Raw genomic sequence first — 27,926 nt, 5'->3', positions numbered from 1 at the left:
ACTCATGCGATTGAGCATTTCCTGCCTAGGCACGATCCCATTTGCCGCATGAACTAGCACTTGCTGCTGTTTCATGTCTTCTTTTTTATATATGCACAGGAAGCTCACCGACTTGAGCTAATTTCAAGATTTATTTGCTTTCAATAATTTATTGAACTCCATCCAGACGGAAGTACGAGCGCAATTATTTCTATGCTTTATTATGGTCTGTTGATCACCTCATGCACGCGCAGCCAACTTAACTTGACTACAAGCGCAGCGCAGCCAACTTAACTCGGTCTTTATCTTAAATGGAAAGTAAAAATCAGCACAGAATTTCGATTAGATATCGATAAAAATCACAAACTTAAACCAGCATTAATCACAAATTATTTCTCGTGTTCTAATCTAATATAAAGAGCAGAGTCTAGAAATGTGTACATTACGGCTACGTACATCTGCTCAAGATACAACATATATATATATATATAAGTTGAGCTTATCTTTGTAGCGACTTTTCTACTAAGTTCAGCGTGTTTAAGTATTTTTTTTCTCTTTCTGATTTGCTTCTTTCTGTTTGCAGATGTCCATCAACAAGGCTTTAAAGTCGCTTGCTGTTGAGCTGAAAGAAATGCCAACAGAACTACAACAACAACAACAACAACAACAACAACCATATTGAAAATCTTATTTAATATAAATACTTACAAGAAATACGCTTCGTACTCGCCTCTCGTATCGTTAAACACATAACACAAAACAGAAGCAGCAGCCGGACAGCAGCCCCTGCCTGCACTCCCTCAACTCTCACATACATGCACACACGCACACACTTATATGTAGATATACGTATATATGTGCATAGGTATGTACGCGAGTGTGGATCGCAAACGGAATTGAGGCAATACGTAGTCTTCCAGTTACCGTCGCGTGGAGCTTTCGTTGGACTGTTGACGCGACAGCGGACACGGACGTGAATTTGAATCTGAATCTGAATCTGATTGTGAATGTGGACGTGGACGTTCCTTTACCGTTCTGCCCACCAAGATGATGTTCACCCGCGCCCAAGTGCGCAAGCAGAAGACAAACAGCGCCAACAGCAGCCAGCGTACGCGCAGCTCCGGCACCTCGTCGCGTCTCCAGGGTCATGATGTGAGTGCAGAGCAAACAAGATGGAGATCCTCTAAGATCTACGGGTTCACAATGATCGCTTATAGTTCCACAACTCTACAAATTTGTGAATTCTAACTGATGAGAATGGTAGAAAGTGATAAGATACCTAACCAAATTTTTATTCAATTCCATCTCATATATCTATAAGATATAATACTTGCAACATATGAATAAATTCTATGGAATCGATTGCTAGTGTTGCACAATTTCACACACATTGAAATGAACTAGTTCCAGTTCCAAGCAAACAAATTACACATGTCAACTTTTCCTAGCCAAGCTTACATAGAATACATAGAAAATGTTTGTTTTTTTTTTTAACGGGCTTTTAGTGTTGGTAAACACAAAACAACTATCGAGCATATAGAGCTTTATGAACATTAATCTAGTTTCAAGCAAATAAATTGGTGATTAACTGAATTTTGAACACAAAAAATCAAAATGAACTAGTACTAGTTCCAAAAAAAATACTTTTCTGTGAGTCTAGTCAAACTCGAAGCTTAATTTTCAAAATCATAGAATTGAACTAGTTCAATAAATTGATCGATTATCAATGATTGATTATACTAACAAGATCTATTTCTCTCTCTGTCTCTCTGCCTTTCTCCCTCCCGCTTCATTCAGTTGCGCTATAAGCCGAGCTCATCCAGCAGCAGCGGCGCTGGCAGCGGACTCAGCGGGTCCAGTGCGAGCGGTGCACGCCGTGATCGTGACCGCGAACGGGAACGTGACTGTGATGATCACTATAACAATCACTATCATTATGGCAAGCAGCATTCCTTCGAGCTACCTCGCCAGCACTCCAAAGAGGAGTCGTACAGCAGAGACAGAGACAGGGACAGGGATAGTGGAGTGGGCGGTGGTGTTGGTGGTGCTGTTAGCTGCGGCTATGTGGATCGACGTACGCGACCGCGCAGCATCACGAATCGCCGCGGCGCCATCAAACACCAGAAGTAAGTATGCTCAGCTCTATCAAAAATGTCACTACAAACCCATAAAATTCTTGCAGAACCCACGATATCAATGGACATCGCTTTGTGGCCAAATTCTTTCGACAGCCCACGTTCTGTGCGTTCTGCAATTTATTTCTGTGGGGCTTCGGCAAGCAGGGCTACCAGTGCATCAGTGAGTAGTGTAGTATAGTACAACAGGCTACCTATCGATAATTAATCGATCAATATTTTACAGTTTGTCAAACCGTTGTGCACAAAAAATGCCATGAGAAGCTGCTCGGCAAGTGTTCCGGCTCCGTCTTCAACTCCGCCAGCACAATCGTAAGTGTCAATCGATTCGCATGTCAAGTAATACACCTAATCATATGTCTCCATCTGCAGCTGCTGCGCGAACGGTTCAAGATCGATATGCCGCACCGATTCAAGCCGCATACCTTCATGTCGCCGACGTTCTGTGATCATTGCGGCTCCCTGATGGGCGGTTTCTTCATACAGGGCCTGAAGTGTGAAGGTAAGTCCTAAAGCTCCATAAAGCTTTTTCACAGCATTGCGATTTATTGGCGCACGGCAGGTGGCGCTAACCGTAAAAGTTTTATGAAAGCTTTTACATTAGTCGATGCAGCCACCCAGAAGCTTGTGCAGCTTTTAGCTGGGAAATGTAGCAAAGGCTAATGTAACGGTCAAATGGGAAAACTGGGAAAGATGCAAAATAGTGGTTGACCAAATGAGCTGAACAAGCCCAAAATTATATTTCTTGTTGCACAAAGAATCGTATATAAAATCAAAAGTTTATATGGTATTTTTGGCAATTTCGATGCATCGCGAAGTTGTGGAATATCAAAACTAAAGATATTTTATTTAACTCCAATATTTGTTTCCTAAATGTTGAGCTTCTAACTGAAAACAGCTGTGAATCAGTATATCATATTATATAAGATATATATATATTGGATATATTGGATATATATTATGAGAATATTTATATTGAAGACCCTGAAGACTCACTGTTCTGCAGCTTAAGTAGAATTCGTAATATAAATAGAAAATCATGAAGATACTGAATATATTTCTATATTCCCACGAATTCCAGTTGAAATTTCTAATATATGTGAAGTACAGCTGCTATAATATATACATCTCTTTCAACATAACCTCAACCTGGCTATAGCTTTCTAATCTCGCGGTAGAACAGCTAAAAGTTGTTTTCTGTCTAGCCAAACAAACTCGAGTCTATTAATCAACACGAGTTCTTATCATTTGACGTCGCACAGTGCACCGTATACATATATACATAGTTTATATATAGCGCTATACATAATTAGCTCATTTTGTATTGATATATTCGTACGTATTTTAAATGCCGTCGTTTGTTTTTGAGACTCGGTCAGCCTTGTGTAATTTTTTGTACACTTTTGGTTAAATGTCTTCCTGTTACAATTTCGAGAACATTTATTTTAATCGCTCAGCGTGCAAATGGCATGTTTTTGCCATATATACAAATATATCTATATATATACATATATTATAAGCACTCTTTTTTTTTTGCCAAAGTACCAACAAAAGAAACAATGGTACACTGTTTATGTAAATGCTGTGTGTGATATTATTTTCCATATTTCCTTGAATTCCTACCTTAACTGGCAAATATCGAAGATCGTATACCCTTTCTGAAATGATCTTGAATTTAATGAAGTGCATTTTAATAAGATATCATACAATGAGTTAAGCTCTTCTTTTAAACTCAAAGCCTCTAAAATTTATATAGATATGTATACATATTATATGGATGTATATAGAAATGATTTTGATATCAGCCCACCATACAATACAAAAGTACCTTTTTAGGTACATTTGCTTTTAATGGTACCATAATAATAAGTTTACTTATAAAGGTACATTTGGTTCTAGTATTATTTTGTACCAAAATTAGAATGGAGTCAACAGATTTACCTTCTTAGGTACATTTCAATGATTTAATTAATGTTAATTTCATTTACAAATGTACCTCCTAGTAGCAAATTTCTTGCAACAGGATTTTATGCCAAATATCCAAAATTCAGCACTCAGCCTCTTTTTGCTAGACTCTCTTTTGTACCATAGCGATTATATCATTTACAAATGTGCCATCTTTGGTACATTTTCTTGTACAGATTGAAGCAAAATGGCTTTTGATGTACCTTGTTTTGTATATTTAATTTGTATATATATTTTAGCCAGAACTTCAGATCAGCGCGACAGACAAGAAAAGCATTCGAGCTTCCTCTTTCTCTTCCACTTTCTTTCTCTCTCACTCACTCTGTTGTAATGACATCTCAGACAACTGACAAACAAAATTCTGTTGACTTTGTTCAGGCAGCGATTAAAATTGCACAAAACGCATAATAAAAGTTCAGGTATTAATAAAAATATATTTTTAAAAAATGCAGAGACACAAGAATATATTACATTTGCTTATGTGTTATATATATATATATGTTTATATACCACTTATTCAGTTCAGTTTTATATTTATTACATTCTGTATTTTTATGTCGCAGCGAAATGAGCGCATCGTCTCCTGATGTGTGCTCGTGTGAATGCATGTGGCACAAGTATGGTTGTGTATGACTGGGTATGGCTAGGTATGACTGTGTATGACTGGGTATATTTATAATGCAGTTAAAAGAAAGAGTATGAGATGAGCTTCATAAATAACCTTAACAAGCTGGCAGCTGTGTAAGGCGTATTCGTGCAGCAGATACCCTGTAAAATGCCGAACTCAAATAATATTTATGTAATGGAAATTATAGATGATAAAATGAGATGTTTTATAAAAGTCATTAACAATTCAGTCTGGTTAAGGATGGTGCTAGAGATATCCTTAAATATGCGCTACCTTAATAATTATCGTATACAGGAATCAACATGTGATATATTTAATAAATCCTATTTTTTAACGACTACGATGTTACTAGAGATACCCTATAATATGCGCAACTAAAGTAAAGTGGTTTAAATAGTTTGACTTTAACTTTTCTTTATCTTTTTTCTGATAGTACTGCAGATACGTTGTAATAAGCTCAACTCACATAATTTCTATGTAATGTCATTAATCTATCTACTCTATATACTTTAGTAACGTTTTAAATAAGTTTCAGAATTGTAGCTTTGTAGCACTGCATTGACCTTTCGCCTCTGGCAACTTATTAGATGTGACGGAAATGCTCGTTATGCCTAATCCCAATTAAGAAGCCGATTCGCATTTCATTCGTATTGCTAATATTGATGCAGACAGCCGAGACAGACGGTATTAGAAATCAATTTATTGCGCGTTTGCCAACGACAAGCGTCGAGCTAGAGCCGCTACCCAAAAATAACAGAGCACATACTGATTGTGATCGGCTAGAAAATACCCTAGCCTGGCTGAATTAGAATCAAAAATCTTTTTTGATCGGTTTTTTTTTCAGTTGACTTGAGAGTTGAGACAATTTATAGAGCTTGATTGGATGTTACAGTTATAGACAGAAGCTCAGAGAGCTGAAAATAGTTATAAAATAACACTAGAATAGAGGCACAAAACCTTAGCCAGTTTCATACATATATATATATATATATAATATTGCGAACAGTTACGATCGTATTTTGTATGAAGTGAAACATTTTCTAAACTTGCTGCAAGTCTCTTACGGATGCGCAACAACAAGACATGACAGGAATGCAGCAGAGTATACAAAACATATACTAAAAATACATGAATATATATATATATATATATATATATGTGTGTGTGTGTGTGTGTGTGTGTATATGCCCGCACTACATAGACACTACACTAGACACTACTACGACAAGCAAAACGTTAAAAATAATGGAAAGTCGGCCTGGCTATAAATCGCAAAGATTAAGTACTAGCCCGACGAATGCCTCTCCTCGTACATGTTGCAGTTCTATTTCTAGTTGTTTGGCGCTACCCCTCTCTGTCTCTCCCTTCCTCTCGCTCTCTCAGCTTTAGCCGGCTAAAAATGCATTTTGCGGAACCGAAAAGCGTCACCAAACGTCGCCTCGCAGCGCAGCGCGTCGTGTGGCAAAAATACCAACAACAAAAATGAGAAACAAAAAAAATGCCTCTGGCACTTGGTGTTTCCTTCCCTTTGGGAAGGCGAATCCATTCGAGAGCTGCGCAAAAACATTTCTGCTAGCAGGTGTACGAATCAATCAGCTTCCAAATTGAGCATTATTTACCAGCCACACAGATATACATATATACAGTCATGTATATAGGATATATTCATATGCAGTATAGATCGCTTACACGAATTGGCGAATCTTGTTTGTTGACAACAAACATAATTGGATCTCTAATAAGATTTATTTTTAGAGTTCATTTAATATTAAATTGAAGAGAGGGAAAAGATCGCTTTGGGCATCTGCACAGCTTCGATGGGACTTTAGCTGACACGTGCCAGATAAGTGTCAAAATATTTGCCTAATGGCCGAAGAAATATTTATAATTCATATATTTCTGGTAAACAGATCGGCTGTACTAAATAAAAAATATTAAAAAAGCGATGCGAATACAAAACAGAAATACGCGAAACAGGTGTGAGATTTGTTTTTTTTTTCAACTCATTTAGCTGATGAGTTCTAGTGGGAAGCATGCGCGCTTTTCACTTATTGTTTTTTTGGTGTGTTTGAAAACATTTTTGGCATTCATTTAAATGGCAAATTCAATCAGAATTTACAAGACAAAATCGATCAGAAATAACGTTCACAGAGCAGGAAGAGTTTTATCTGAGAGGGAATCTGTAGGCACTTAACTGGCCACAACTTTGTAGCTCTAGATATATCTGCCTACATTAAAGATCTTGAATTGTGTAAACAAAAAATGTATTCAGGTCTCTCGCCTTTCTTTTATATCAGATAAACTCTTAACTGATCGAAATCTGAACACTTTATAGGACAATCAACGAGTGCAAGCCAAAGGAACTATGAAATAAGAGTCGAAGCCAAAAATGCTTAGCCAATATGTGAAAAGACTCATTATCGTATCGTTGCCGGGGAAACTTTGATTGCCTTGGAATAATCGATACTATATAAGACTTTATAAGAAATGTATTGAAATTATAAGTAATATAAATATGCCATAAGAATTGTGTGAATGCCAAAAAATCTTTGCTCCATTGACCTTTTCCATGAAGTCATAAAAAAATAAGAAAGAAATTCATTTTATAACAGAATCTTTTATGAATATTATTTTTTATGGCGAATTCCAATCGAGTTAATTAGCTTTGATCAAAATTTCTGACATTGGCTGCAAACATCGTTTTTATTAGCTATTCGATTGTGTTAGATAATAAAGTTACGTTGCTCAAATATATCCACAGGTTCATAAATATAATTTTGAAACGATTAAGCGACAGACAGTGCAAAAAGTAGAGATCGTTGCTCTTATGAAAAGTTTTCTCAAATGATTGCCTTTCAAAATTCGCTCAGCAATGCTCGTGCTCTCGCCGCTCTCTCTCTCTACCAAGGCTCGCTCTCTGTCTCTCTCTCGATGTCAGCTGCTTTAGCTTTTACTTTCGCTAAAAACTAAGCAACATATGCCAAAACGATTTCAAAACTCAATTTTGATGTTTTTCGAAATTCGAAAAACAGAAAGAAAAAAAAAAACATTTCTCGCGGACATTTAATTTATGACTGTGTGTGTGTGTTTGAGTGTGTGGCATATTTCGAAATCGGCAGCAAGAATATATAGAACTTTGACTGAGAGCAATTTTTCGAAGAACAGGCAATACCTGCCTGCCCGCCCGCCTGCCCGCCTGCCTGCTGCTGGTCTGGGCCAACTCAACACGCACACAGCAGCAACATGTACGAGGCACGGCAGCAACATCGACAGGCGCAGCACGGCACAGCACGGCACGGCAGCAGCATCAATAATATCGAAGTTAGCCCCAGTCTCTGCAGAAACTTGGCTGCTCTCTTGCTCTGCCTTGACTGTGTGTGTCTCTGTGTGTGTGAGATCAGGAACAGCTCCAATGCTTGAACATTTTTGCGGTGTCTTTTCACATTTCAGTAGTTTCCGTTAATGCGTTCGGCTCGTTGAAAAGTGTCTGTACTTGGGATTTGCCTTTTTCATTTTTCATTATTTTTGTTTTCCTTCAATTTTACGTTTCGGTTCGCAACGCGCCGGTCCAACAACAAAGTTTATCAAAAACCAATTAAATAATATCAGAATAACAAACAAAGAGAATTTACCAAATCAAGAATTTACCAAAGTAAAAGACATTCGCAGTAGACAGAGGTTAGCAACGTCAAAGGCAACGACAACAACATTGACGACAACGACGACGGCGACGGCGACTCGTGAGCTTACGTCATACAAATTTATATACTAGATGGAACATAGTCTATTTCTATATGCCGCATGTGGTCGGAGCTAATATACATATTTATCCGTTCGCATCATTCTTTCTTTTCTTGCTTTTTCTGAACTCAAAACGTTTGGCCATTTCTCGAAAGTAATTGCTGAGAAAAGTCTAGAAAAGACTTGCTTGAAGCTCAACTTCAGATCGGATTTTAAGTTCAACATTTTGGATATATAATATATAATTGGTTTCAATTTAATTGTGAGACTCTTGAAGCTCTTTGAACTTACTGCAACGCTTTGCGGATGCCTGTTCCAGTTCTTAGCTTTTATTCTATTCAAACCGCATTCAACAGCTTTAGCTTTTTTCAAGCCAACTTCTGAGTTTGTTTCAATTTCAATGCAAAACTGAAGTTCTAGCTAAAAATAAAGTTACACTGATTTACAGTTTCAATTTCAATTTTACTTTATAACTTCAGATCTTTAGTTAGCAAAATTTTAATTTTTTAATATTTAATTCAATCAAAATTTGCCAATTCAACTTGAAGAATGTCCAACTACGTTCAATGTTCAACATTCACATGTTCAATGTCAATTTAAAATTAGACCTTCGATTAGCCAAATTATAGTTCAATACAATTTTCATCCATATTATAGAATGTCAGTTCCAATTTTAATTTTCAATGAGACTGTTTTTGACTTAATTAAATTTCAGTTCAATTTCAATTACAAAACAATTTGAATTCAAGTTCAATTCAATTTCAATTCATATTCAATTCAATTTCAATTCATATTCAATTCAATTTTAATTCAATCTTAAGTCAAATCAATTGCAATTAAATTTCAATTCAATTCAATCTCAATTCAATTTCATTTCAATTCAATTTCAATTCAATTTCAATTCAATTTCGATTCAATTTCAATTCAATTTCAATTTCAATTCGATTTCAATTCATTTTCAATATCAATTTCAATTTTCAAGCAAACCTTCAATGAGTCAAATTATTTCAATACAAACTTCAAACAAATACCTGTTCAATTTCAATTTCAATTTCAATCAGCAATTAGGCCCTCAATAATTTCTGCAAAATTCTTGGCAGAAATATGACAACAATTCTAGATCTTCAAATATTGTATACAAATATACATATCTAGATAGATAGATATAGATCTATATTCATATTCAGAAATCATGTGAATATTTTCAAAGCCAAAATTCTGAAATTTGAATTATAGAATGATAGAAAATGCAATCGAAATATTGGCATTGAATGGGAAACAGTAAATCAAAGATAGAATACAGTGATAATCATATAAATATAGACACTTCTTTCACTAGTTAAAGCAACGAGAACTAACGCCAAAACCGAAGAAACTATTGAAAAAAGAAAAGACTAAAAGAAAAACTGTGAAAAATTAAGGAATTTTTGTTAAATTTTTGTTGAGTGCAAAAGAGAGAGAGAGAATGCCGCTCTATTCGGATTCCAGCAACTATTACTACAGCGGCGGCAGCAGCCAGCTGTATTCGCCTTACTACAGCTCCGGCTTGGGCAGCAGCAGTAGCAGCAGCAGCAGCAGCAGCAGTCCCAGCTATACGTCCAGCTATAATCGCGCCTATCCGGGCAGCTATATGGTGCCGCTGCTGCCCTCGCCGCGCTCGCCCAGCTACAGCAGCAGCGGCATCGGCATCGGCGGCAGCAGCAGCATCGGCAGCAGCAGCAACAGCGCTAGCAGCAGCATACTAGGCTTATCCTCGCGCTATCAGCCCAAGTTGACGACCATCACGGAGTCCTCGGGGCTGACGGGTCGGCACAGCGGACACAGCAGTCTAATGCCACTCACACGCATCCAGTCGCCCAAGTACACATCCGTCTCCAGCTATGGCAGCAGCAGCAGCAACAGCAGCAATCGCTATATACCACCGCGACCTATAGCTATTAATACAGCGGATATTGATGTGAGCTCGGCGAGATATAGACGTTCGGCTGAGCCTGTGGAGCGCAAACGTGAGCCAGAAACAAGCAAAGAGCAGCAGCAGCAACAAGCCCAGGAACAGCAGCCAAAGGAACAGCAACAGCAGCAGCCTGAGTCACAGCAGCAACAGCAACAGCAGCCGCAGCAGCAACCGCAACCACGTCGATCCACCATACGTCGTAATCGAGCTGTGGTGCGTCTCTCTACCATACGCAGGCGCAGCAAGGAGCGCGTGGAGGCGACCACGCCCAACGAAAAGCAGCAACAGCAACAACAGCAACAAGAGGAGCATCAATTTCGAGATCTGCCGCCGGCGGCGGAGCCCAGCTTGAGCTGGCGCCAAAAGCTGGCCGAAGAGCTGGCCGCCTTTCCCACGACCAGCAACAAGAAGTCTCCCGGCGAGCTGCTGCGCGAACGTTTCTACATACGCGACGAGAAGCAAGAGACAGTGGCGCCACGCCATCAACAGCGACAGCAGCAGCAACAGTTGCAGCTGCAGCAGCCGACGCAGGCCAAGCTGCAAACACCAGAGGCCAGCAGCGAAAACGAATCCGAGCTGGAGCAGCAAACGGAAGAGGAGGAGCAGCAGCACGAGCAGGAGCAGCAGGAGAAGACTGCTCAGCTAACCGAATCGATACGCCGCCTGAGCCTGGTGCAGTGCCCGACCTTTCATGACATCTGCGAGGACATCTCGTCCGACAAAATCGACGACGATTTAAATGCTGGCGAGCTGCGACGTCGCGCCTCCATCATACAGGAGCAGGAGCAGGAGCTGCTCAACAAGCTGCAAAAGTCGAATTCGGGCAGCTTTCAGCTGATCCACCTGGAGCGGCGCAGCAGCCACGATAGTACCACAGCGGACGAGGGTCAATCCTCCACGGCCGGCACAAAGCAGCCCGCCAAGAAGAAGAGCAAGAAACTGCGCCACAAAATCACAGCCGTTGTGGCCGTGGAGAATGCGGTGACGGCACAGCATATGCCCAGCGTCCAGGAGCTGGAGGAACAGGTGCCACCAGCAGCGCAGCAGCAACAGTCAGTGCAGCCGGCAGGCAGTCCCAAGCCCAAGTTTACAGTCAATGTGGAGACAATGGAGGAGCATCAGCAGATAAATAAGATATTCAAGCTGCCCAAGAAAAAGTTGCCGGCACAGCAGCAACAGTCGCTGCCCGAGGGCTTCATGAAGGCGGCACCCAAAGCCAAAACTTCGCCGCTTAAAAAGCTGAGCAAGCCGACGCAGCAACAGCAAGAGCAGCAGCAGCAGGAGCAGCCACAGGAGCAGCAGCAGCAGCAGCAGCCACAGGAGCAGCAGCAACATGTGAGCGTTGCTCAAATCTTCACTTTCGATGAGGCCGCCATTCAGCAGAATCGTGCAACAGCAACGCCCACAGTCGTTGCCACGCACACGCCCGTTAAGACAGAGGGCGTTGCCACGCCCAAGCCCATACGCAAGGCATTGCAAAAGTCGGAGAGCGGCGAAGATTTCTGGTCACAGATCGGCTCACGAGAGACGCTCTACATGAGCAATCGTAAGAAGGCGCAGAGCGAGCGTCAGCTGGAGGCAACCCCAGAAGCAGCCGAGCTGTCGCCGCCAGCAGCAGCAGCAACACCGCTGCTCAAATCCGAAATTGTTATTGAACTGCAGCCAGCAATAGCGCAGCAAACAGCAACAGCAACAGCTACTACACAAATGTCAACAGCAACAGCTAAAGCTGAAACAACAACAGATTCATCAAAGTCTGCGCCAGCAACACCCAAGCCAACAGCGACTACAACACCAAAGTTAACAGTGTCAACAACAGCAACAACTACAACAGCAGCAGCTAAGGACTCACCAAAATCCACACCTGCAACACCTAAGCTTACAGCAATAGCAACATCGACTAAAACTACAACAACAGCAACAGTTGCAGCTGCAATAAGCTCACCAAAATCCACACCAGCAACGCCTAAGCTAACAGCAACATCAGCTAAAACTACAACAACAGCAGCAGCTAAAGACTCACCAAGATCTACACCAGCAATACCTAAGCTAACAACAGCAACAGTTGCAGCTACAATAAGCTCACCAAAATCCACACCAGCAACACCAACTGCAACTAAATCTGAAACAATACTTGCAACAGCAATAAGCTCACCAAAATCCACATCAGCAATAACTTCAACCAAAACTGACACGACAACAACAATTGCAGCTGCTATCAGCTCACCGAAGTCCACGCCAGCAACACCTGTATTGGCAGCAACGGCAGCAATCGACAACAACAAAGCCGAGGCTGCAACACCGAAGCTGACAACAACAGCTGCTGCCGTTGGTGGTGCAAAGCCCAGCATAGGTAAGCCAGCAACAACAGTTGCTGGTGCAGCAAAACAGTCTGGCAACGCCGCAAACAGCGCCGTTGCCATGACAACAGCATCAACAGCAAGCGCACAGACAACAACAGCACCAGGCAAATCAAAACTGAACGAAACGGCGGCGGCAGCAACAATAGCAAAAACAGCGGCAGCAACAGCGACAACAGCGCCAAAAATAAATGCCGGGCAAGCAGCCAAGTCACCTGAACAACAACAGGCAGCAGCAGTGGCAGCAGCACCAGCAGCAGCAGCAACGAAAATAAATAAAACGCATAATAATGAGCGACAGCAGCAACCACCAGACAGCGCAGCAGCAACAATTGCAGGGAAACAACAAACGGAAACTAAATCGAAATTGACGGAAATTGTTGAGCCAAAGTCAAAGGTGCAATCACCGAAAGCGACAAAGCCAAAAAGTGCTGCAACAGCAGCCAAAAAGAAAGTCGCAGCGACTCCCACAGCAGCAGCAGCAGCTGCAGCGGCAACAACAACTTTGCCAGACAGCAATGTGACCCCAATCAATGCCGATCAATTTATAACGCTGGCCCCCACTAAGGCGGCCAATGCGGCGGCAGCGGCCACAAATGCGTCATCGCCGGCAACGGCTGCAACTGCAGCAGCAACAGCAGCAATTACAAGCGCAGCAACAGCAGCAACGCCTACAACAACAGAAGCAGCAACAGCAACAGCAACATCAACAGCAGCAGCAGCAATAACAATAGCAACAACTGGCGATGAGCAAACGTCGCAGTTACGAGCTGTTGCTGCTGCTGCGGCGGCTGTTGTCGACAGCAGCAACAACAGCTGCGGCGAAGGCGTCGGCAATAATTTATCAAAGTTTGCAACAGTATCGAATTTGGCACAGTGTCTGCGAGACGTTGACGCCGAGCTAGAGGACTATATACCGTCGTCCGCGGAAAATAGCGAAGATAGCGACGAAGACAGCAGCGACAGTTCAGGCAATTTATCCAGCGCGAATCTGAGTGCCAGCATGAAGAAGAAACAGCGCAAGGAGAAGAAAAAGCAGAAGGCCAAAGATGCGGCGCCCGCACGCTTCGATCCGCAAAAGAAAATCAAAATCGATACGACCAGCAAATGCTATGTGAAAGAGGAGGCGCCACGGTATCCGCTTGTTGCCACGCCACGTCCGCTGTGGAAGCGCGAGAAGATTGTCTACTCTGATGAGAATACGGACGATGAGAGCAGCGAGGAGGGCAGCGAGGCGACTGGCGGCTCGTTGGACGAGGAGAGCGACGAGGATGACAGCGATGCGTGCAGCAGCAACAGCAACAGCAGCAGCAGCAGCTCCTCGGACTTCGACGAGGAGGCAGCGAGAACAACAGAAAAGCGGAACACAAATGCCGCCAGCGCAACGGCAACAGCCAATATAAATAATAATAATAATAATAATAATAGTAGCACATTGACGCCGGCAAGCAGCTCGGCCACAGCATCGGGCAGTCCATCCGTCTCCAGCTCGCCGTCGATCATACGGATGAGCACGTGCAGCAACGATTCCGGCTTCGAGGGCGGCACTGCGCCATCCAGTCCCAAAAAGATGTTAGGTAAGCGCCACGAATATCACAAATCCAAAGCCAGACAGAGACAGACGGCATTCATCACAGCTGACCAAACAGACCGGACAGACGCCGGCAGTTTTGGCCACTTGAGTATTGCTGCACGTGCAGAGCATTCCGGGCTGAACCACCAGCAGGCAAGCCCACCCACATGCCCCACCTATTGGGGTTGTTGCTTCTTAGAGCTTGTCGTGCATGCAATTTGCTTTCATTTTCACAAAGAGCGAGAGAGAATGAGAGAGCGAGAGAGTGGGAGAGCGAGAGAGTGAGAGAGCTTGGCATGCGGAATATTTAGTTGAAAAACAAATAAACATGCTATAAATCTGTGTAGCTGCTTATATACAAAAATGCCTTCTATATGGCCACAATATATATATATGTAGTATATATATTATATATAAATACATATATATAATATAACGACTAAGAAAACAACGAAAATTGAAAAGCAAACTTTTGTTGTCTCTTAAAGGAAGTCACAGTTCCATGTAAAAACCATTACAAACTGTGTCTTAAGACTTAGTTCCAACTAACTATATATATATATAAATAATATGCTAAATATATACATATATATATCTTTAGTATTATACATAATTGACAGACAGTGTTCGTCAGTGAATTTTATTGAAAATATTTTCCTAGCAATTTGATTGAATTATTGTCAATTAGTTAAGCTTTTGTTGGCAGTCTCAGAGTGATCTACGTAAATGTATATATGAGCTACTTAGCTGTAGTCAAATGTCTGACTGTCTTAAGCTTAAAAGGTTGACTTTTTAACTCCTGCTCAGCCATAACTTATCAATTTCGAACTGCCAAGTTGAAGTTGCCAACGAAAGCAATTCGAGCTCAGGGATATAAGAAAAACATCGTGGATGGCCAGAGCATTACTTAGTCTTCGGAAAATAAATGTTTAGTTGTTAGAAGCGTGTTCCTATTAGATGAGCAATGTGGGTAAAAGAGCGTAGAACGCAGTAGCTGATTCACAGCAGCTATCAAAAATCGAGCTGCATTTGAAATGCTGCTGATGGCCAAGTCGAAGAGGCAAACTGAAAGAGCTGCCTTTATATGAACACAGCAAATGGTTTCTGAGTAAAATCTAATTAGCTGGAAGTTGAAAGAGCTCAAGAGGCAAGAGTATAACAAGTCTAAGGCTTCTCCTTCTGGCTGCATTTTTGAGCTGAAAGCCAAAAGGTTCCTTCTGGCATCTAATGTCAATGGCATTCGCGCACTTCAAACATGATTAAAATATGTTTTTTATATAATTTCGTAAGTCAACCGTTACTCAGTGGCAAACAACTTGCTGAGAATTTGCTAGCACAATGTGGAACTAGAGAGCGAATGATTGCAGTTGCGGCAGCAGCTGAAAGATACAGCTACAAAGACAGCCACAGCCACAGAGCCAGAGATAGAGATGGAGATACAAATTGAAACAAGAGATAGAATAGACAATTTGGCAATTTACTTTTAGCAAATTGTATACAAAATTGTTTAGGTCATCGTCGTGTTTGCCTTTACGTTTCTTTTTTTTTTTTTTTTTGCTTTCTTTTTTCTTGGGATTTGTCGTCTTTCATCTTACGTTTTGCTGTTTGTTCTCAACTTAACTAGAAACTGAATTCTCATGTTGTTGTTTCGAGCTGAAAACGCAGAGGAAAACAGAAGAAAACATTTGAAATATGCTCGGGCGATTCTTTCAGTTATTTAATGCAACAATTACTACCGAAAGCAAAAGTTTCATAAAATTTCAAATAAACCCGAAGCATGTAAACAAAGACTTTCCAAATATTTGCATCTATATTTATATATTTATATATATAGATATAGATATCGAAAGTGTGAAAATAATATTGCCTGCAGCAAGGGGGTTGACTCACGCAACGAACACCCTGCGCAGCTAAGAGCAAGCTCCATTAGTTGGCTAGACTACTATATGGGAAAATGAAATGGGAAATCTTTTGAGTTTTCCTTTGCCTGTTATTCACAACGTCTGCTTTGCTTTCATATTCAAAATTGATTCAATTTGAAACTCCTTAAAAATTATCCGTTAATATGGTTTACGGAAAAGCTTTAGCTGTGCCAATTTCCTATTCCATTCTATTCGCTCAGTTCGCTAATCGATATAGCACAAGTTGGGTATTTTTTATATTACAATATATATATATATATATACATGAAGCCAAGCAAACAATGCTTTGATTGTTTTTCTCTCGTTCTCTCACACGTAACACGCTGCGTATGCGTGATATTTGCATAAAATCTTCGACTTCGGCGTCGATTCGTTTACAATTTCATGTGATTGCATGCAAATATTTGCAAATACTTGTTGTTTATTAAATGAACATTAAGCAAACACACAACACAACACAAGACACACACACACACACACACACACACCCTTTGGGTTAAAGCCAAAACGGATGTGCGTTTGATTTCAAATACGATGCGAATGCTCTCACGCGTGTGTGTCTCTCTATCTGTGTGTGTGTGTGTATTTCCTTTTTATAGAGTTAGCAATTTGTATACCCAATTTGTTGCTGCTTACGCTTAGCTGTTTTTTAATTGCTGGCAAAGCATTTCATAAAAAACGCCAAGTGCTCAAACTTGAGAAAATTTATTGGATCGACATGCCCAGGTGCTGGCCAAAGGTGGGCAGGCGCATGTATTTGCTTTAGCCAGAAACGTGCAGCCAATAAATCGCATTTCAAAGCAGCTCAATATAAACATGTACATCTATATATATATGATTTTATATATATATATATACATGTTCATCTACATGGTCACAATTCATAATCATATTAATAACGATTTGTTTTAATTAATCTCAACATTTGCGCTGCCCACGCTGCCAAAAATCAAAACAAAACTGAAACGAAACGAAACGAAACGAAATTGAAATACCAAAAAGAATGTGACGTGAATTGTCACAAGAAATGTGAACGGCTCACGGCCAATTTATGCGGCGTCAATCAGAAGCTCATCGTAGAGGCGCTCAATCACGTAAAGCGAGGTAAAAAAAAATAACAACAACAACAACAACAACAACAAAGCCATATAAATTATACATAAATTATAAACAATAAAGAAGTTTTTAACTGCGGCAAGCCGAAGTTCAAATACCCTTCCAGAGCAAAAATATCTAGAAGAAAACTTATCTTTCTATGATATACCCATTCGATTCCAAGTAGAAACTACAAATTTTATTCATGCTAACAAATTAGTTGTTCAGCAAAAACATGACTATTTCTATGTCAACTCATGTGATATATTAGATTTATACGGTTCAGACTCTGCGGTCTCTTTAATAGGTTCATGTTTCGCTAGAGAAAATTATCCGTGAGCAGCAAAGTGCCTTAAAGAGGCCTCAAGCTGATTTGCTGCTAGAGTCCGATGTGATATACAAATTATAGTCAAGTTACCTATCTAGGTGTAGCTATATATTTTCCCCATTAGGAACTCACTCGCCACATTATAGAAGAGTAGAAAGACGCCGTTTCGAATCGGCAGCGCAACGAGCCTCAGCCAAATGGAGGCGCGCGCATTTCAAAACAAAATGAAAACGACACAGAAAAACAACAAAAATCAAAGAAAATCAAAATGACAATGATAATAAAATAGAAAATATAACACAAGGAATCCATGAATAATGGCACCTGAATATGGCTGATTTCATAACTGAATTAGCTCGGCTAATTGGCAAGCTGTGTGTGTGTGTGAAAGAGAGTCCCATAAATAAGACATGATAAGCCAGGAAGTAGAAGTAGACAGCTAGCTTAATAGATATGTAGATAGATAAATAAAAATATGACTAGATGGAAAGATAGATGGACAGAGAGATAGCTGCATTGATATGGATACATAGATACATTGATAGAACGTTACAGAGATAGATAGATACGTGGATGGATAGATAGATAAATAGATAGATAGATAGATAGATAGATAGATAGATAGATAGATAGATAGATAGATAGATAGATAGATAGATAGATAGATAGATAGATAGATATATAGATAGATAGATAGATAGATAGATAGATAGATAGATAGATAGATAGATAGATAGATAGATAGATAAATGGATAGATGGATAGATAGATAGATAGATAGATAGATATGTGTGTATATAGATATATAGACAGATATATATAGATAGATAGATGGATGAATAGATAGATAGGTAGATAGATGTTATATGGATAGATAGGCAGATAGATAAGTATGTAGATAAATATAAAGACAGAAAAAAAGAGTTTAAACAGATAGATGAATGGATAGATAGATATTTTAATGGATAGATAGATAGATAAATATTTATATATAGACATATGAATAGATACAGACATAGTACATAGATTTGAAGACAAGTATGTTGATAATGGCAAGATAAACAGATATACTCAGATATAGAAAAGTAGATAAATATTTAGATATCTATTTATAATATATTTATAGATATTCAGAATGCACTTAAAAATACAAAAGGGTCGAAAGTATTGCTGTATATTAGACACAGATAGATTATAGAAGCAACAGCAAATTCACACGGAGACACACACACACACACACACACACACACACACACACACACACACACACACACACACTCACACACACTCACACACTCACACACACACACACCTGCTGACCCGCAAGGCATCGCATATATTTCGGTGTTTATAAAGCGTCCAACTTTGATCTACTCCACATATAAACTAGGCGCACGTGAGGCACGAGACTCGCCGAGCACACCGCCCAGCTGTAATCCTGCCTATAAGATAGATCCCAACGATGAACACGATGGTAGGCCATGTCAAATCAAATCTAATCTATATGGTTAATACTAATCTAATAACACTAATGCCCTGATTTATGCTACGCTGCTCAAGTGGCCAACTGTCGCACTGGACAGACACAACTCTGGACACGACTATCCCAACTTGTTTACTTACCCTATATAACTAACTATATTTTTCCACTTTATAATGTATTACAACTTTATATAACTCACTCTATATACATATATACATATATGTGTGTATATGGATATGTATATGTATATCTATCTATCTGTCTGTCGCTATCGGATACTTCTGGAATCTCGTACAGAAACATCATATACATATTCACAATTCCAAAAATCCGGACGTTTCACCGCGCCAGCAACAGTAATACCTAGATTTAAGAACTATTCGGTAGATGATTTTCATTTTCTGGCCGTGCTGGGCAAGGGCAGCTTTGGCAAGGTGAGTACGAAATCCATTAGAGACTTGGGTACACATAAAACTCCATCTCGTTCTCTCTCTCTCCCTCTCGCTGCAGGTGCTGTTAGCTGAGCTGCGTGATACGACATATTACTATGCCATCAAATGCCTTAAGAAGGATGTGGTCCTTGAGGACGACGATGTTGACTCCACGCTAATTGAACGCAAAGTTTTGGCGCTGGGCACCAAGCATCCGTATCTGTGCCATCTATTTTGCACATTTCAGACAGAGGTGAGTGCTGCCCTTGCAAGACAAGGTCGCCAGCAAGGTCGATAGGTTGGCGCACATATATGTAGCTTTCTCGACTCGTGTAGGTAATACCCGCCATACGTATCCGAGATATATAAAAATAAACAGCCTAAAGGTAAAACGTACTATTATTAGAGCACACTCTATCTCGCTCTCGCTCTCTCTCTCTCCCTCTCCCTCTCCCTCTCTCCCTGTGTGTGCTTTTTCTATTTTGACCATCGATTGGGGCACACGACATGGCATAGAGTCGACCGATCCGAGCAGCACGTAATTTGGCACGCACGTCCGGCACAACGTTCGACAATGTTCTCTTAACATTTTGACCAAGAAGCATTCAAGCTGTCTCTAGTCTAATCCAACCGACTGCATAATACTCTTTCACAGCTCGACACATTTTTCAGTGATTATCAAGAACATATTCAGGATATCTATAACTTTTAGCATTATAATCAACAAATTTGATAGTTAAGACTTTAATTCAAGCAGAGAAAGGGTTTCCTTATATATACATAATCTCTAGCATTCTCATAGTAAACCAATAACTGGAAAGCACTAAATTTCGAAAAGCAAATATACTCTTGCTCAGCTTGTGAGCGGGCATAAAAAACATATACATATATATAGTATGCAAAAGCGATTCAGACAAAGCAAACAATAAGTTTTCGCTGCTTGCATTGACACCGATTAGAAGGTATTTTAATTATTTATGACTTTGAGGATACACGCCCATTTATTTTGGGAGCCTAGCGCTACGGGCTTCACACCTTTAGACACACTTAACGAAAATATGCCACTGAATATTTGTAGATTCACGCGAATCAAGGTGCATCAAGGCCAGAGAACTTTGGAAATTTGGGAAACTAGAGAAAAGTATCACAAATTAGTTATATGAAGTCCTTTCAAGATGGACTTACTTTTGATAAATGTTATGCTATATATTATATCTTATACTCGCTCAGCGAGTGTAAAGAGAGTATCTTAGTTTTATGCAACGAGACTTTTATATTGCTCTCTCCCCCTCTCTCTGTTCGCGCACTTTCTCTTGCAGAGCCACTTGTTCTTTGTCATGGAATATCTGAATGGCGGAGATCTCATGTTTCATATACAGGAGAGTGGACGATTTTCAGAGGAGCGCGCTCGTTTCTATGGCGCTGAAATAATATCAGGCCTGAAATTTTTGCACAAGAAGGGCATCATATACAGGTGAGCACTGCTGAATATCTATATAGAATAACTTCTGCAACTACCCAACTGCTCTCTTGTGTGTAGGGATCTCAAATTGGATAACGTATTGCTCGACTATGAGGGTCATGTGCGTATTGCAGATTTTGGTATGTGTAAGTTACAAATATATTTGGATAAGACGGCCGATAGTTTTTGCGGCACACCCGATTATATGGCGCCCGAAATCATCAAGGTGATTTATCGATTAGCTAAGCATTTGAGCGATAACGATAACGATTACGATAACTTTGCAGGGCGAAAAGTACAATCAAAATGTCGATTGGTGGTCGTTCGGTGTGCTGCTCTACGAAATGCTCATAGGCCAATCGCCATTCAGTGGCTGCGATGAGGACGAATTGTTCTGGTCCATATGCAATGAAATTCCATGGTTTCCGGTCTATATATCAGCCGAGGCAACGGGCATACTTAAGGGCGTAAGTAAAACAATATTTACACACAGCTAAACACAGCTAAACGAATCAATCCGATTTCCTATAGCTGCTGGAGAAGGACTATACGAAACGTATTGGGTCACAGTATAGTCCAGCTGGTGATATAGCAGATCATTTATTCTTCAGGCCCATCGACTGGAATCTACTAGAAAAGCGGCAAATTGAGCCGCCATTCAAGCCCCAAGTGGTACGTACACTCATTGATCTCCAGATAGATATATATATATTTCACGACGGATTCGTATTGACAGAAACATCCGCTGGATACGCAATATTTCGATCGGGTATTTACCAGAGAACGTGTTCGTCTAACGCCCATCGATAAGGAAATACTCGCGTCCATGGATCAGAAACAATTTCACGGCTTTACCTACACAAATCCGCACATCACCTTGGACTAGATGCCCAAGTATAGATATTTGTAGTCAATGTGCTGGCCATAGACCGTATATATTTAGAATATTTATTTTGTAATATTAACTATTTAAATTCAGGAACCTAACCGCCAAGGCCATATCCCGAAAATTACTTCATAGAGCAACAGTATTTGTATATGTATGTATATATATCTATTATATGATTTATTCACTATGTTTTTCTCTAAGTGTAAAAAATTATTTTCTATTTTTTTTTTTTTTTTTTTTTTGTATATGCGTTTGCATATAAATATGCGCATTAATAGGGTTACTTAAATGTATCAATGTGCAGATTCCTAGCTAAGTAAAGCTGAGCCAACTATCGTCCCAGATCGAACTATACATACATATGTATATGGAAATCTGAGTTGATTTTGGCCATTGCAGTTACAAAGTTACGAATACGTTTATTATGATAGTCACTTAGCGGTAAATAAACATACATATAAGAACTTAATTGTATATATATATATATATATATATATATATATATATATATATTACATATTACTATATACATATATATATATGGGTAACATATTAAAATCAAGCAACTTCTTTTTTTTTTTTGATTAGCTCTATACCAAAGTCTAAGTATGTACTCGTTATGCTAAAATAAAAATTGAGAAAAATATGTAAATAATTCAGATACAACTGGAAATCGATTATTTTTGAAACGAGCATATCAGTTTTTGGGAAATAATTATTTAAAAGTAATGTGCAATTTTTTTTTATTTTTTTATTTTTTAGTAGACAGTACTATTTTCGTAAACAACTAAATTTTGGGCATTTTTCTTTCCCAGGAACTGAAGTTTAGAACCCAAAAAAATATTTAAATGAATCTTAATATAAATTTCAAAAACTTTTTAAAATATTGGTTTATCTGTGTTGTACAACATTTGATGCTTTACAAGTTGCAGATGAGAAATGCCCGGATAGAGTTGGCTATAATTAGATGATGCATATCTCAAAGCCGTTAAAGTCGTTGAGTTCATTCCAACTGGTTTTCTTACGTGCATTCTGTATGCAGTCAAAAGAGACATTTGTGTTTATTTCTGTTTACATACATAGCATTTAACAATTAACTGAATGACTTTGCCGTTAGAAATGATAATGCGAATGATAATAGGTCAGCGAGAGTGTTCGCCCATTCCGGAGTTCACTGTACCGTATTGCGAACCGATGATAGTGAAAATATGGCTTACCAGCCAGTCATTGTCAGCTGTGCTCCAGTGATCGGTGGACGCTTTTCCATTTGACGATTTGCATAAGCCATTGTTCACTCTTGGCCACATTTTCATGCAAATGAGCTCGGCCACAGCACCAGCACCAGGTGACACACAAAACAGCAAACAGCGAACAAGAAGAACAATTTAAGCGAGAGTGGCTCCAGTGAGGGAGCGAGAGCCCACGGCTCGGACGGCAGTAGCGCCATTTATGAACCAGGTTGTGCGCCAGTTTTGATGGCCGGCTTCTGAGCAAAGACAAAAGCAGCGCCGGGTGAACATTAAAAGAATTATTCTTGTTAGCTCTAGCATAAATCATTTATTAAACAACTAAAAGCGCACACACACACATAGCCAGACACATGCGACAATTTGTGTGTAGGCTATAAAAATGATAGAAGAAGTGAAATGTTAACGACAAACAACAACTAACAACAACAACAATAAACAAAGTCAAGTTAGCTGTTATATTTTTATTTTCATTTCAAAGCTTAAAGCATTTAATGCACAGTGGTTCAAGGTCTAACAAATACTGTACGCATACTAGCTGCATTCAAACTGCATAGCAAACTAAGACTATTCAGCTTATAGATGCTTCGTCTACTTTTATTTTTACTTTTCCCTTAAATCTCGTATGCCACATTAAGTCAACTTTTTTTCTGTACAATATATAAACATGTGAAAATTTGGCAAATTTTCGCTGCATTGCGCCTCACAGTGAATAAATCTCGCCATTGCACTTTATTTGACACATGGCAGCACTAGGAAAGCAGCTTCCGATTGTCATTACAATTTATCGAACTGCGTTGCCAACTCATTTACAGAAAATTGCCAATTAGCTGACGTTGGCCACCATTGCCAATAATAACACAATTTATGATGCAAGATCTCTGCATTGATATAGAACAAAAACAAATTTCAGTTGGAAAATATTTGATTTCCACGCCTTAAACCACTGTGCGGTTCGTTTCATAAAGCATGCGTCGGAATTTTCTCTAATTAATTCATTTGTGTGTGTATATGGGATTGTGCACTAGTGTGCGTGTATGAGCTCTGCTCTCTGGCAGTCTCTGGCGCAGTGCGTAGCTTGGTCAAAATCAGTTGGTGCAATACCGGCCTAGAATGAGCTGCTTGGCTCTACATTAGCTCCGCAACAAACTCCCATAATTATTTTGTTACGTTTTTTTGTTTGTTTATTTTTCTAATGTGCACTGCAATTGCAAACAAATAAACTGAAAAGCTGAGACGTGCACAAGTGTTGTAAAAGACTGCAATTTGTGAACATGTGCCTGCCCGCCGCTGCTTAGCGATGAATCTGATCCTGCCAACACTGGCAGCTGTGCTGCATTTGCATTTATTGTTGTTGGTGTTGATTTGCAGCTGCGAATTTGTGCTACCGCAGCCGTTGCCCCCGGTCCGCCGCAATATAATCAAAGTGCGTGCGACAGGCTTCTTGCCATTCGAATCGGATCTGGTGCTGCCGCTAGGCATCTTACGCCAGCTGCAAGCACAGGAGCGCGCCTCGCGCGTACTACCGCCCGCACGCTACGCCAAGCCGGCGCGCAGGAAAACCAAGCCAAAGGTCAAGCAACAGCTGCGCCTGGAGCGCGCTCACATGCGTGGATCAGCCGATAAGGATGCAGGCATCCAACAGTACAATCTGATCGACGACGACGGTGAGCTGTTGCTCAATCTGCGCGTGCACAGCGACAACGAGAGCCATAACAACGGCAACAGTCACAGCCACAGCAACCTAGATGTGGACAAGGGCGCACCCTGGCGACCTTCGAGATGGCGACCCACAACTAGCGCTCCGCTGATAACATCATCCTCGCCGCGCCCACTGCCGCTGCATCAGTATCTGAGCAGCGCTAATAGCGTGGAGCAGGCTACCATGACGCAGCAACGACGCATGTTTGGAGCTCGTCCAGATTGGATCTACCACTGACATACGAGCCCGATCTTTAATTACAAATCTCTTAATTTAATTTCAACACACACATTTGTCAACCACACACACTCACTATCACACGCACACACACACACACAGACTCACTTAATACATTAAACAAAAATGAAAAAAAAATTGATGAAGTCAACATGTTATGGGCCTATTAATCAGCTCGTTTAGCCTATAAAGGTTATGGTAATGGACTGTCGAAACGAAGCCTAAAGGAAAGCGGGTGGAACAAAAACCAGTTGCACTTTTCCCTATGCAAATGGCCAGTTTAGACCGATTTGGGAATTAAAATAATTTATAATGAATTTGAATTGTAAATGTGATGCATGCTTATGAGATGAGCTGTTTATGCATTAACTACAGTTAGATGATCTGTGCGATGCTTGAGTATTTGGTAACCCAATCCCCTAATTGATGGCCCGCTGGGAAATGTGGGAAGCTTCAGCATGAGCATAAAACAAACAAAAGAGAGAGGAAAGGGGGTTTTTAATAGATCGTGAGATTAGCGACTAGTAGATACCCTAGGTTTAGCACGGAGCTTTTGCTGCAAGTCTTCCTAAACCTAATTTTTCTATGATAATATATGATATATGATATATGATATATGATATATGACATATGATATATGATATATGATATATGATATATGATATATGATATATGATATATGATATATGATATATGATATATGATATATGATATATGATATATGATATATGATATATGATATATGATATATGATATATGATATATGATATATGATATATGATATATGATATATGTGATTTAAGAAGTAAAGGACTAAGGATCCCAGAAGTTTTAGAAGCTAAATATTTTGAAATTTCTGATACAAATTTTTATTCTAACAACAATCGATTAATTTCTAGGAATTTTAATCAAATTTCAGTTGAAAAATAAAACTGCCAAGCCCATATCTTTAGTTGTCTTATAAATCAATTCGATTTCAATAAGAATTCAACAAAGTTTTGAAATTCTAAAAGATGAAACTATTTCTTTGGAAAGTTAAGAAAGTTCCCAACTTGGGGAATTCACTATTCGTAAGCTTCCAAATTTCCATATTATATTCAAAACTTCTTCGTACATTTCAATATGTATTTATTTTTCAACAGAAAAAAAATGATGCTTAGGCTAATGGAAAAAAAATGGGGGTATTACTAAAACTATTTAACAAAGGAGGTCACAGTTATGACACAGTTCGAATCACAGATCAACTGGGGACAGTTGAGGAGATTATTTCCAGGCGCCAACTGGAGGCAGGTAGCCGGGCTGGGGAGCCGAGACAACTGGGGGCAGGTACTCGTTGTGGGTGGCAATGGGCGCTGGGGCGGCCTCTTCGTGAATTACCTTGACGGTCTTCACCTCCTGGTGGACATGGCCGACGTCGTGGCCGCTGCCATGGGAATAGCCGCCAGCATAGCCACCACCGCCCAGAGCATAGCCGCCATCCTGATGGATGACCTTCACAGTCTTGACCTCCTGGTGACCACCGTAGCCGCCGCCATGGGAGAAACCATGATGGACAGCTGGAGCCTCCTCATGGATAACTTTGACGGTTCTCACTTCCTGGTGGCCGTGTCCGCCGTGTCCACCGCCATGGGAGAAGCCACCAGCATAGCCACCGCCATGGGAGAAGCCACCAGCGTAGCCGCCGCCGCCGCCCAAAGCATAGCCGCCATCCTGATGGATGACCTTCACAGTCTTGACCTCCTGGTGACCACCGAAGCCACCGCCATGGGAGAAACCATGATGGACAACTGGAGCCTCCTCATGGATAACCTTGACGGTTTTCACCTCCTGATGAGCATGACCAATGTCGTGTCCGCCGCCATATGAGATGCCGCCGGTGTAACCACCGCCGCCGCCCAAAGCATAGCCGCCATCCTGGTGAATAACCTTCACAGTCTTGACCTCCTGGTGACCACCGAAGCCGCCGCCGCCGCTGCCGCCATGAGCGAAACCGTGATGAATTGCTGGGGCTTCCTGGTGGATGACCTTAATGGTCTTCACCTCCTGATGATGGCCGCCATGACCGCCAATGTCATGATGGACAATTGGTGCTTCCTGGTGGATGACCTTAATGGTCTTCACCTCCTGATGGTGGCCGCCATGTCCATGTACAAAGCCACCATGGTCATGGCCGCCTTCATGGATAACCTTAACCGTGCGCACCTCAGAGTGGCCATGACCACCACCACCACCACCACCGCCGCCGCCACTGCCGATGCCATAACTGTAACCTCCACCGCCGCCGCCGACGCCGCCACCACCGCCAATGATGCCTGCGGAGCAGGTGGCAACAAGTGCGGCAAACAAACACACAAAGATCTGGGAAGGAAATGCGAGCGTTAGAAATGCCAGCCCAATCCTGCACAACTAATGACTTACCTTCATCGCTGGAAGTTTCTTGCTTGGGACGAAATCTGTGGAACTTCACGTAGCTGAAGAATGCAACCGTAGAGGCAACTGATGATCATCTTCGAGCAGTCGCACGCTTTTATACGCCGACCGCGTTCATTATGCTGATTCGTCTTCTTCTTCGCCGTCGTCGTCGTCGTTATCCGGTGCCTTGCCCAATGAGCCGTTGTTGCGGCTTTCGCCTGAAGCTGGCCGCGAAGAGTCTGCTGTTTGCTTTCGTCATCGATGGCGCGGGCCCCCGAATCGGATTTTATGGTAAGCAGCGGCGAGGCGAACTGTGAACGGGGCAAGTGGAGCACTAAATTGCTAAAAAATTCAAATGAGACGTAAAACCCGTTGACCAGCAT

At 40.7% G+C, this 27,926-nt stretch overlaps 3 protein-coding genes across 5 annotated transcripts; 2 read left to right on the top strand and 1 right to left on the bottom strand.

Annotated features, from left to right (window-relative positions):
- The first annotated feature begins 845 nt into the window (after positions 1 to 845).
- On the top strand, positions 846 to 22,404 carry LOC111598818 (putative protein kinase C delta type homolog). 3 transcript variants are annotated; one of them, XM_030222984.1, is made up of 14 exons: positions 846 to 1,131; positions 1,777 to 2,105; positions 2,162 to 2,277; positions 2,341 to 2,426; positions 2,487 to 2,616; positions 17,260 to 17,361; positions 19,071 to 19,154; positions 19,461 to 19,597; positions 19,674 to 19,847; positions 20,914 to 21,068; positions 21,135 to 21,282; positions 21,344 to 21,523; positions 21,588 to 21,728; positions 21,793 to 22,404. In XM_030222984.1, exons 1-14 carry the CDS (start codon positions 1,027 to 1,029, stop codon positions 21,940 to 21,942), a joined length of 2,037 nt encoding a protein of 678 aa, XP_030078844.1. In that variant the 5' UTR covers positions 846 to 1,026; the 3' UTR covers positions 21,943 to 22,404. The 3 variants fall into 3 exon arrangements, with proteins under 3 accessions (XP_030078844.1, XP_030078845.1, XP_030078846.1); XM_030222985.1 differs by lacking the exon at positions 19,071 to 19,154 and having other exon boundaries at positions 847 to 1,131; XM_030222986.1 differs by lacking the exons at positions 846 to 1,131; positions 1,777 to 2,105; positions 2,162 to 2,277; positions 2,341 to 2,426; positions 2,487 to 2,616 and adding an exon at positions 16,356 to 16,479.
- Positions 22,405 to 24,167: 1,763 nt separating this feature from the next.
- Positions 24,168 to 25,227, top strand: LOC111598858. The gene has a single exon (XM_023314299.2). It carries the CDS (start codon positions 24,493 to 24,495, stop codon positions 25,129 to 25,131), a length of 639 nt encoding a protein of 212 aa, XP_023170067.2. The 5' UTR covers positions 24,168 to 24,492; the 3' UTR covers positions 25,132 to 25,227.
- A 1,082-nt stretch (positions 25,228 to 26,309) lies between these two features.
- On the bottom strand, positions 26,310 to 27,926 carry LOC111598846 (glycine-rich cell wall structural protein 1.8). Its single transcript, XM_023314282.2, has 2 exons — positions 27,594 to 27,926; positions 26,310 to 27,537 (listed from the first exon to the last, which is right to left on the bottom strand). Exons 1-2 carry the CDS (start codon positions 27,924 to 27,926, stop codon positions 26,395 to 26,397), a joined length of 1,476 nt encoding a protein of 491 aa, XP_023170050.2. The 3' UTR covers positions 26,310 to 26,394.

Source organism: Drosophila hydei, unplaced genomic scaffold (genome assembly GCF_003285905.1).
Source record: "Drosophila hydei strain 15085-1641.00,03,60 unplaced genomic scaffold, DhydRS2 tig00000090-arrow-arrow-pilon, whole genome shotgun sequence".
NCBI classification, from domain to species: domain Eukaryota; kingdom Metazoa; phylum Arthropoda; class Insecta; order Diptera; family Drosophilidae; genus Drosophila; species Drosophila hydei.
Note: the sequence above shows the minus strand (reverse complement) of the source record. Positions and strands in the feature narration are given on the sequence as shown.